At 41.5% G+C, this 12376-nt stretch overlaps 1 protein-coding gene across 1 annotated transcript in view; it reads right to left on the bottom strand.

Moving 5' to 3' along the window:
* The window catches only part of LOC119596210 (RNA-binding protein 10-like), an 11589-nt gene extending 3224 nt beyond the window's left edge, over nt 1-8365 (bottom strand). Inside the window, exons 1-3 of the mRNA XM_037945382.1 lie at nt 7652-8365; nt 2640-2785; nt 797-973 (exon numbers count right to left, since the gene is read on the bottom strand). Coding sequence (XP_037801310.1) covers nt 797-973; nt 2640-2785; nt 7652-8267 — 939 coding nt within the window. The 5' untranslated portion in view covers nt 8268-8365. The remainder of the gene's footprint in view (nt 1-796; nt 974-2639; nt 2786-7651) is intronic.
* Between the last annotated feature and the right edge of the window lie 4011 nt (nt 8366-12376).

The following is a 12376-nucleotide window of genomic DNA, read 5'->3' as shown; positions in this document are numbered from 1 at the left end:
ATTTATACTTACTAAATTTATATGTACATATGTATATATATAATATATTGTATATATACATATGTTATATCATTTATAGTTGTTATTTATGATATATTATTTTATATATCTAATTAGATAGCATATATATACTACAACACCACCACCCCCACACACAACCCACCCACACACCACCACCACACACACCCCCACACACACACCACCACACCCAACTAATTATATGTATATATATATACTTATATAATATATTATATATATATATATATATATATATATTATATATATTATATAAATAATATATAACACATGTTCAACTATCATCACATCAATTATAATTCCAATAAATGAGAGGAAAAGCTTACCTTGCTAAATATTCAGCAGGCAGCTGAACTAAATTCTTGGCCTCTCTACCCACTGTGCCTCCGTCTAAGGTTACTAAATGCAGTGTTCCCCCCTTTCACTCTCTCACTTGCACTTTCAATTACCATTAACCTTAAAGATGGTGGCACATGTACTGTTTCTGAAAATCACAGCATTTTTTGTATTCATTACTAAAAAATATATAATATTGTGTAAGTGATTATATATTATAAATAAACAATATATATCATGAAAAGCAAAACAATCAGTAAAAAATATGTTCATATACCAAAATTCATGCATGCACTCACTCAACATACAAACTTACATGTCCACAAGTACAGATAATTACACTCAAGTATAAATGCACGTGCACACAATCCAATGGTCAGTGCTGCAGCAATAGCAAAAAAGAGTCAATCATCAGGAGCCAAACATAGTACTGAATCCTACCTTCCCTATCAACACTCTCCTCAGCAGCCTCCTCATTCCTCATCTCTTCCTCTTCTTCCTCTTGTTCCAATTCTTCCTCTCCAGAGTCAGTACATTCCCCTTCTTCTCTCTCTTCCTCATTTCTTTCTTTTGCCTTTCTTATCCGCTTGACCCTCTTGCCCTGTGTAAAAGACATTTTCACATCAGTGACTGAGGCTCTGTCCTTGTAAAACATATTCCTATAACCCTCCTCAGTTAGGTTCTGTATGTACTTTCTTCTCCTCCATTACCTCTATTCCCTCTCCATGTTCCTGCTAATGTTTTTGTCTTTGCCTAATATACATACATTTTTACATAAATACATACAAGCACATACACATACATATGCAGACTGACACAGACACAGACAGACGGACAGACACAAACACAGAATGTTACAGCAGATCTGTCTAATGATCTCTCTGTCTAGTGATGATGATATATTTATACATATCAAAAGTAGCAACCACCAGTTTTAAGGTATCAGCAGTAGCAGTACCAGTGTTGATTAAAAATAATAATGGTGGTGGTAGCAATAACAATTAATCAAGTGTCACTCATAGTGGCACCTGTCTTGTCAAATGGTACTTTTTTCTGAAATGATTCTATCAAATGAATGCTCATACAGCATGAGACAGGAACAGAGATGCTGCCATAGGTCATCAGGCTACAAAAGTCAATAAATAATAGATGACACCTTTGTTTTGATGATAAACATTCATTTAGACCAGGAATGTCAAACACATGACTCAAGGCACATTTGCTGCTCTACCCATACAGAGCCTACCTTAGTTTCATATGATTTTGTTCTGTCATATAATAGTACATATTTATTTCTTTATAATAATCTCTTTCATGTGAACCACAAGTTTCAACAATGGCTGCCTCCATACACATGTGAAATAGATTGAAGTATAAATGCAGACAGAACAGGTCCTTGCTTCACCTGGTCTTCAAGCAACTGTCTAGTTTTGGCTCTCAAACTAGTGTAAGTACTGCAGTATGAAGTTTACCGTACTCTGTTTTTTTAGTTATACTATACTAAAAAATGTGAGTAGATTGAGTTTAATTATCTTTTTATACTAATAATAATGATGATAATGATAATAATAATGGTATAGATAATTATCATGATAATAGTAATAATAATGAGGGTGGGGGGAGGGAGTTGTTGATGATGATGATGATGATGATGATGATGATGATGATGATGATGATGATGACGATGACGATGACGATGACGATGACGATGACGATGACGATGACGATGACGATGACGATGACGATAATGATTGTTGATGATGATGATTATAATAAAATAATAATAATAATGATAATAATAATAAAAACAATATGATTATAATAATAATAATAATAATAACAATAATAATAATAATAATAACAATAATAATAAAAACAAGAATAAGAAGAACAATAAGAAGAACAAAGAACAAGAAGGAAAGGAAGAAGAAGAAGAAGAAGAATAAAAGAAGAATAAAGTAACAGAAGAAGAATAAGAACCAATAATTAAGAAGAACAATAAGAAGGCATAATACACGAAGAAGAACAAGAAAAGAAGAAGAAGAAGAAGAACAATAAGAAGAATAAGTGAATAACATAAGTAATAAGACGAACAAGAATAAGCAGCAGCAGCAGTCATGCACCCACTGGCATGATCCTGATGTATACTATTAACCTAGTAAGTAGTCCCAAACTATCAATAATCTGGCCCCCCTACGGGCTCCGTGGATAAACAATTCTAAGGGGAGGGACACAGACGACCACAGACTGGACCTATAGGCGCTAACCAGGCCACTATATCCCCCATGGTCCTTAAACGCCACAGGACCCAAACACCACATCAGACTGAGCAGCAAAGGCCACAAGCCATTTAAATGGCTCCAGGAGTGAGTGAAGCTAGCCAACCTCTGTGACAACTCCTGATCCTTTGTGTCTGAAATGCGAAGAACTGGATGAGAAAATGCAATGGGAAAATAGTACCAATTGAAAGGGGGAGGCGCCTACCAGAACTGAACCATCACAAATCACCAAGGGGAGGAAGGGAGATCAAAAGCCGACCGTAGGACAGGCTGGCGCACGGACGGCAGGGGCAGGGGCGGAAAGCGTGGGCCAGAGTGCGGGAGAGGAGAAACAGAAAACGGGCGAACAGACTCAGTCGCGTGGGGGAAGGGTAAGAGAGAGGAGAGACGGCAAATGACGGAGAGGAAGCGAAAGGGAAAGGCGGAGAGAAGGGCCGAAAACGACCGGGGAGGAGACAGACGGGGGAATGCGCAGAAAAGAACTGGAACAGGAAAAACGGCCGAAAACAGGCGCGGGACAGCACGTAAAGTCGAAACGGGGGCGAGCAGAGCAAGCCGGCAAAGGAGAAGCAAAAAGAGGCCCCAAAGAGAAAAAGAAGGATCAAAGGAACAGGAGCGGGGAAACAAGAGAGGCAAGGCCAGGGGGAGCGAGAGAACAAGAAGAGCAGCGGTCCGAGAAAAAAGGGGAAAAAAAACAGAAAGAGGAGACCAGACCGGGAAGCGGCCCGGCGGCAGGCCGCGGGCCGGGGGGCCCCGCGGGACGGCGGGGCAGCGACGGCGACCGAGAGGGGAAGGGGGAAGCCGGCGGAGGCATGGGCGGAGGAGAAGGAGGGTGGCCAGGCCGGGGGATCAATACGACAAGCCAGTGGGCCGGGGGGGGGAGGAAAGGACCGCAGAGAGAGAGAGAGAGAGATGAGAGAGAGAGACGAGAGAGAGTTAGATAGAGAGAGAGAGAAGAGAGAGATAGAGAGAGAGAATAGGAGAGGAGCGAGAGAGGAGAGAGCGAGAGAGACAAGAGAGGAGAGAGAGAGAGAAGAGAGCGAGCGACGAGAGAGAGAGAGAGAGGCGAAGAGAGCGAGACGAGAGAGAGGAGAGCGAGAGAGAGCGAGAGCGAAGAGAGCGAGAGCGAGCGAGCGAGCGAAGGCGAGCGAACGAGCGAGCGAGCGAACGAGCGAGCGACGCGCGGCGAGCGAGCGAGGAGCGAGTAGAGAGTATAGAAGATAGAGGAGAGGGAAGAGAGAGAGATAGAGAGACCGTAGAGAGAGGGGAGGCGAGAGAGAGCGAGAGCGAGAGAGTAGCGTAGAATAGAGCGAGAGAGAGCGAGAGAGAGAGGGAGGAGAGAGCGGGAGGCAAAAGAGAGCGAGAGAGAGGCGAGAGAGATAGAGATAGAGAGGAGCGAGCGAGCGAAGCGAGCGAGCGAGCGAGATATCGAGCGAGCGAAGCGAGCGAGCGAGCGAGCGAGAGAAAAGACGAGATGAGATAGATAGGAGGTAGAGAGAGAGAGAGAGGAGAGGAGCGGGAGAGGGAGAGGGAAGGTAGCGAGAGAGAGAGATAAAGCAGAGAGAGAGAGATAGAGAGTAGAGATAGAAGATATAGAGAGAGAGAGAGAGAGAGAGAAGAGAGATGAGAAGAGAGAGAGATATATAAAGGATAGGATAAGGGAGAGGGACGAGAGAGAGAGGAGATGAGAGATAGAGAGAGAGAGAGAGAGAGAGAGAGAGAGAGGGAGAAGAGAGAGAGAGATAGAGAGAGAAGAGAGAGACGAGAGAGAGAGAAAAGAGAGAGAGAGACAGAGAGAGAGAGAGAGAGAAGGAGAGAGATAGAGAGAGAGAGAGACGGGAGAGAGATAGGGATAGCGAGAGAGGGAGAGAGAGGAGAGGAGAGAGGGTAGAGAGAGAGAAGGATAGAGAGAGAGAGAGCGAGAGAGAGTGGAGAGAGAGGGAGAGAGGAGAAGAGGAAGAGGAGAGAGAGAGATGAGAGAGAGAGATGAGCGAGAGAGATAGAGAGAGAGAGAGTGACAGGACAGAGACAGAGAGAGCGAGAAGAAGAGAGAGAGAAAGAGAGAGAGAGAGAGAGAGAGAGATGAGAAGAAGAGAGAGAGGAGAGAGACAGGAGAGAGAGTAGAGGAGAGAGAGAAGAGGAGGGAGAGAAGAGAGAGAGGAGAGACATGAGAGAGAGAGAGGAGAGAGAGAGAGAGACAGGGAGAGCGAGATCGAGAGAGAGAAGAGGAGAGAGAGAGAGAGAGAAGAGAGGAGTAGATGACAGGAGAGAGAGACAGAGGAGTAGAGAGAGGACAGGAGAGAGAGAGAGGAGAGAAGAGAGACGAGAGAGCGAGAGAGAGAGAGAGAAGCGAGAGAGAGAGAGAGACAGGAGAGAGAGAGAGGAGAGAGAGAGGAGATAGAGAGAGAGAGAGAGAGAGAGAGAGAGAGAAGGGATAGCGAGAGAGAGAGAGAGAGAGAAGAGAGACAGGGGAATAGAGAGAGAGAGAGAGAGAGAGAGAGAGAAGAGGGACACAGGAGAGAGAGAAGAAGATAGGGAGAGAGAGTAGGAGAGATTGTAGAGAGAGAGGAGAGACGAGAGAGAGAGAGAGAAAGAGATGAGAGAGAGGAGAGGGAGAGGGAGAGGGAGAGGGATATGAGAGTAGAAGGAGAGAGACGAGAGAGAGAGAGAGAGAGCGAGAGAGAGAGAGAGAGAGAGAGAGAAGGAGAGAGAGAGAGACAGGAGAGAGAGAGAGCGAGAGAGAGCCAAGAGAGAGAGAGAAGAGAGAGAGAGAGACAAGAGAGGAGAGAGATAGAGAGAAGAGAGAGAGAGAAGAGAGAGAGAGAGTAGAGAGAGAAGGAGAGCGAGAGAGAGAGAGAGAGAGAGAAGATAGAGAGAGCGAGACAGGAGAGGCGAGAGAGAGAGAACAGGAGAGGAGAGGAGAGAGCGATGGAGAAGCTGAGATACGAGACAGTAGAGATCAGAGAGAGAGAACAGGGAGAGAGTAGAGAGTAGATAGGACGAGACCGAGAGTAGAGAAGGCGAGAGAGAGAAGAGAGAAGAGAGGAGAAGGAAGAGAGAGAAGAGAGAGAGAGAGAGAAGGGTAGAGATGATAGAGAGAGAGCGAGAATAGAGAGGGGAGATAGAGAGAGAGAGAAGAGAGAGAGAGAGAGAGACGAGAGGAGAGAGAGAGAGAGAGACGAGATGAGAGACCGGAGGAGAGAGAGAGAGAGAGAGAGAGACACAGGAGGAGAGAGAGAGAGAGAGATCGAGAGAGAGAGAGAATGAGAAGGATAGAGCGAGAGAGAGAGAGAGAGAGACAGTGAGAGAGAGAGAGAGAGATAGATATAGAGAAGGAGAGAAGAAGAGCGGAGAGAGAACAGGGAGCGAGAGAGAGAGAGAGAGAGAGAGAGGAGAGAGAGAGAGAGGATAGGAATATGGAGTAGAGAGAGAGAGAGATAGAGAGAGAGAGGAGAGGAGATAGATGGAGAGAGAGAAGAGACCAGGAAGAGAGAAGAGGAGCGAGAGAAGAGAGAGAAGAGAGAGAGAGAGAGAGGGGAGAGAGAGAGAGAGCGGAGAGAGAGAGAGGCGAGAGAGAGACGTGGGGTAGAGAAAGGAAAGAGAGAGAGGAGAGAGAGGGAGAGATATCGAGAGAGAAGATGTCAGAGAGAGATAGGAGAGGATAGAGAGAGAGAGAGAGAGAGGAGAGACACAGGAGAGAGCGAGAGAGAGAGAGAGAGATAGATAGGGGAGGATGAGAGAGAGCGAGAGAGAGAGAGACAGGAGAGAGAGAGAAGAGAGAGAGAGAGACGAAGAGAAGAGAGAGCGCGAGAGAGAGAGAAGACAGGAGATAGAGAGCGAGCATAGGAGAGAGATATTCCCCCGAGAGAGACACAGGAAGATAGAGAGAGAGATAGAATGAGGAGAGGTGAGAGAGAGAGAGAGATGAACGAGGAGAGATGACAGGGGAGAGAGTAGAGAGAGAGGAGAGAAGAGAGAGATAGATAGAGAGAGAGAAGAGGGAGAGAGAAGAGCGAGAGATAGTGAGATATAGAAGGAGGAGAGAGAGGGAGAGGAGAGATACACTCTCACGATAGAGAGCTAGAGAGATAGAAGGTGAGAGAGCTCGAGATAGGATATATAGAGCAGGAGAAACAGAGAGCGAGAGATAGAGTAGATAGGTAAGATAGAGATAATAAGAAGATAGAGAGATATAAGTAGATATTAGAGAGAGAAGACAGTGTAGAGAGTATAATAGAGAGAGAGAGATAGAAGAGAGAGGAGAGAGGAGAGATAGATGATAGGGATTATGAGAGATATATTTTATATATATAGTATACTATATAATCTATATAGAGATGAGAGAGAGAGAAGTTTAGATATATAGAGAGGATATATTATAGAGCTAGATAGATAGTTCGATATATATTAGATATAGATAGATATAGTAGTAGAAAGATAGAGATAGATTATTTTAAGATATAGATAATATATCTAGATATATAGATATAATAGAGAATATATATAGATTTTATAGAGAAATAGATAGAGCTAGATATTAGATATATAGAGATATATATAATATATAGATTATGGTATATATATGATTATATAGATATAGATATATATTATAGGAATATATATATATATATATATATATATTATATATATATATATATATATATAATATCTATATATATATAATATATATATATATATATATTATATATATATATATATATATATATATATATATGATAGATCCTATTATATATATATATATCATATATATTATATATATAATATATATTATATATAATATACATTATATTATATATACATTATAATATATACATTATATATATATATTATAGAATATATATAGATATATATATATATATATATATATATATATATATATATATATATATATATTAACAGATAGGTATATCGCTTCAAAGTATATTCCTCAAATACTGTCTCTGAGAAATAAAAGAATAAAACAAAAACAAAAGGAAAACTTACTGCATTGTAGTAATATTGTGTGCTGTAGTCATAGTACAGACCAAGCTCTTCCTGAAACACATATCCACTCCCCTGGACTGCCTCATTTGCAGCTGCCTTAACCTGATCCAAAATGCTCATATCACCTGAATTATCCCATCCATGAGCAGCTTCTTCCTTGTCACTCAGTCTAGGCTCATCAGGCTTACAATATTCTTTATCATCCTTTAGACTAGCTTGATCACTGTTTTCTACTGCATAGGATTTCTTTATAGAGTCACTGGTTATTAATTTTGGTTCATCTTGGGTTTCAATTTTTGTGTTCCTATCCAAAATTTTATCTTGCTTCTTTGCTTTGTGTCTCTTGTGCTTTGCTGTGTCTCTTTCCTTTTCTTTAGTTTTCTCAGCACACTCACAATGTGTTTTCCGATTTTCATCACCATCCTCCTCACTGGTATCATTCACCGTGTCTTTATTAACATCAGAACAACATTTATTGCATACATCACTTTTCCCATCTGCCTGAAGCTCGAGAGCAGCTTCCTCTGCAGATGGTAAGGCACTCTCATTCACTGTTTGCATGGCAGGACTGATGGCAGGCTGCTGGACATACTCCCAGGTTGAGGAATACATCTTGCTTGCTTCTTCTTGGCTGTAATACTGATATCTCCCAGCGTACCATTTGCCCCAGGCTAAAGCAAAATCTTCATCTGTTGTTTGAGTGCTGAAGACCCTCCAGCCGGGGGGCCGGCGGAACGGGGGGGTGAGGGCCAGAAGCGGAAAGGCCAATAGCAAGAGAGAGGGGAGAGGGCGGCGGGAGCGCGCGAAAGATAAGAGAGAGAGATAGGAGAGAGGAGAGAAGAGAGGAGAGAAGAAGAATAGAGAGGAGACGAGAGGGGGAGAGAGAGACAGAGAGAAGTAGAGACAGAGCGAGAGACAGATAGGATGAGGAGATAGACAGAGAGAGAGAGAGACAAGAGAGAGAGACACACAGAGAGAGATAGAGAGAGAGGATAGAGAGAGCGAAGAGAGAGAGAGAGATGAGAGATCGAGGAGAGAGAGAGAGAAGGCAGGGGAGAGAGAGAGAGAGAGAGAGAGAGAGAGAGAGAGAGGAGATATCGCGAGGATAGAGATAGGGGTGTGGGGGGGGGGGGTGTGGGGGGGGGGGGGGGGTGGTGGGGGGGGGGGGGGGGGGGGGGGGGGGGAGAGAGAGGGGGAGGGGGGGGGGGAGGTGGGGGGGGGGGGGTGGGGGGGTGGGGGGGGGGGCATTCGGGGGAGGGGGTGGGGGGGTGGAGAGAGAGACGAGAGAGAAGGGAGAGAAAGAGAGATGAGAGAGAGAGAGAGAGGGAGAGAAAGAGAGAGAAAGAGAGAGAAAGAGAGAGAAGAGAAGAGAGGAGATGAGAGAGAAAGAGAATAGAGCGTAGAGGAGAGAAAGAAGAGAGAGAAGAGGAAGAGAGGAGAGAGAGATAAGAGACAGAGAGAGAAGAAGCGAGGGAGAGAGAGAGGAAGAGGGAGAGAGATTAGGAGAGAAGAGACAGAGAGATAGAGAGAGAGAAGAAGAGAGAGAAGAGAGAGAGAGAGAGAAAGAGAGAGGAGAGAGGAGGACGAGAGAGAGAGAGAGAGAGAGAGAGGGCAGAAAAGAGAGAGAGGAAGAGATAGATTGAGAGAAGAGAGAGAGAGAATAAGAGAGAGAGAGAGAGAGAGAGAGAGAGAGAGAGAGAGAGAGAGAGAGAGAGAGAGAGAAGATAGATAGAATAGAGAGAGAAGAGGACGAGAGAGAGAGAGATATAGAGGATATAAAGATGAGAGAGTAGAGAAGGAAGAGAGAGAAGGGAGGGTAGATAGAGAGAGAGAAGAGAGAGTAGAATAGAGAGAGAGCGATAGATAGAGAGAGAGACTAGAAAGCAAGGAGAGAGGAGAGGAGAGATAGTGAGAGAGGAGAGATAGTTAGATATGCGCGAGATAGAGAGAGAAAGAAGGAGATATATAGTATAAGATAGGAGAGAGTAGATAGAGATAGATAATAGAGAGAGAGAGAGAGAGAGTATATATGACAGTATATAGAGATAAACAGGAGGGAGAGAGAAGATATATATATGATATAGATAGAGATATAGAATATATATAGATGATATATACATAGTATATGGATATATATATAGATATATAAATATATATATATATATATATATATTATATATATATAGGTATATATTTATATATGTATATATGTCTATATGTATATATGTATATATGTAATATATGTAATATATGTATATATGTGTCTATGTGTTCTGGATAGGTATATGTGTATGGTATATATGTATAATGTATATATGGATAGATGTATAGAGGTATATATGTAGGAGATTAGGGCTATATATAGAGATTATATTATATATATAGAGATTATAGATACTAATAGTGTGTGTGGATAGAGATAGAATATATAGAGATAGAAGAAGAATAGATATAGAGAGAGCTATACATATATATATATAGATTATATATATATTATATATTCTATTATAATTATATTAGATAAATGATATATGTATATATTGTATATATGTATATATGTTATATATGTCTATATGTCTATATATGTATAATGATATATGTATATATATATGTATATATATTTATATATGTAAATATATGCATATATATGTATATATATGTATATATATGTATATATATGTATATAGGTATATATGTATATAGATATGATAAGATTATAGAAAAATGTTGTGCTCATTCTATATTTATTTTATTTATTTATTTTTATCTTTTACGCACATGGCATCTACATATTTGTCCATGCCTGTCGGCACTGGATCTAATTAATGTCAGCCATCATTTCCAATCAAGCATTTGATGTAACTAAAAATTTGTTTCAATAATGTTTGATAAATATTTAATCACTACAGAATTGTACTTATCGTTCTTTATGTATTTATGTCATAGAAAAAATATTAGCATACTAAATATATTGCAATATAAAAATCAAATGGAGTGTCTATGGGGGCCTAAATAAAACTAAACCAATTTTACCTTCAGCTTCAAGTAATCAACATCTTCTGTCCAGTCTTTCGGCCCTTTATCAAGAATGTCCCCAAGTTAACATTGATCAGGGTGTTACTCACATTGTCACGAAAGTTCTTAGGAGATCAAGCAGCAAAGGCCAGTCATCAAGTTCGGGTCTAGTTCTTGCCAGTGAGTCACAAGTCATTAAAACCAATTCCACATGCATAGTGCCAAACATCAAGTGAAAACTTCTGAATACTGCTAGAATACAGAAGCTGTAGAGTAGTTGGGGTCCCCCTGCTTTGCTGTCCAGGTGTCTTCTAACATTTTCCTTTTTCAAATCTCTCTCTTTTTGGACTGCTATGTGATTTTTTGACAGAACATTATTCTTAATGGTTATCTGAAAATGTCGGATGATCAAACAGTGTATTTTGGAGCTTCTCCTTCTTCGACTTCAAATTTTTTCTTCACTTGAATCTGAGGACCCAATTTCACAATTTTTCCTGGTGTTCTTGGTATCTAACAATTCTCGATGAAATTTCTGCCAAATCAGTATTAATTGCTTGCAGAGTAACCTTTTCATGGTATGCTAATATCTGCTTCAGTAATCTATACACCATGGCATCATTCTCTACTTGGACATGAGTGCTTATTCTGTACAACTTCTGTTGTTCATCATCTATCACTTTTACTCTGGGGAGGGTCATATAGTGGTCAGGTTTCACTATCTTTCTCGCATATACATTGAGTGCTGTGGCTTCATTTGGTACTTACCTTTTGTCCTCTTTGCTTGTAACTGGTTCCAGGATCCTGACAAAGGTCATGAGGTCTAGGGCACTATTTTCATTCTCCTCCTCTTTCCTGTAACCTGGCTTCAGTGACCCCTGACAAGGTCTGAGATTGGGCACGATTTCATCTCCTCCTCTCTCCCGTAAAACCTGCTTAAGTGACCTGACAACATAGTTGAGGGACTGGGGCACGCTTTTCAATTCTCCTCCTCATTCCTGTAACCTGGCTTCAGTGACCCCTGACAAGGGTCTGAGTACTTGGGCACTATTTCATTCCCTCCCCTCTCCTGCGAACCTGGCTTCAGTGACCCTGACAAGGTCTGAGACTTGGGCACTCTTTTCAATTCTCCTATCATTCCTGTAACTGGCTTCAGGGACCCTGACAAAAGGCTGAGTCTAGGTGCACTATTTCATTCTCTTCCTCACTTCCGGTAACATGGCTTCAGTGACCCTGGACAAAGGTCTGAGAACTTGGGCACTCTTTCATTCTCCTCTCGATTCCTGTAACTTGGCTTCAGTGACCCTGACAAAGGTCTGAGACTTGGGCACTCTTTCATCACAGCTGAGATTACTTTCTTGTTGTCAGCATTGGTGGTATTGTTACTGTGTCTACTCACATCAGTAACCTGTTCCTCACTCTCTTGAGCCTTATGAATCATGTGCATCCATCACTGATATGTTTTAAAACCTTGTTATCTCATTCCCTTTTTACAATCTGTAAAAAAAAAAAAAAAAAAAAATCACCAAATTAATATCATTTTTGCATAACAGCACGGGGGACATTCTTATCCACTTTCAGATATAAAGCATGTATTATTCACTTAAACGATGTTTAAAACAGGTACTTTCTGTTAAATTATCGACCCCTGAGGGTTATAATAGATGAGGAACTGCTATCACACTCGTCAAGACAATGACTGAAAAACT

The sequence above is a fragment of the Penaeus monodon genome, chromosome 37 (assembly GCF_015228065.2).
Source record: "Penaeus monodon isolate SGIC_2016 chromosome 37, NSTDA_Pmon_1, whole genome shotgun sequence".
Classification (NCBI taxonomy): Eukaryota; Metazoa; Arthropoda; class Malacostraca; order Decapoda; family Penaeidae; genus Penaeus; species Penaeus monodon.
The sequence above is the reverse complement of the archived record's forward strand: the minus strand, read 5'-3'. Positions and strand labels throughout refer to the sequence as shown.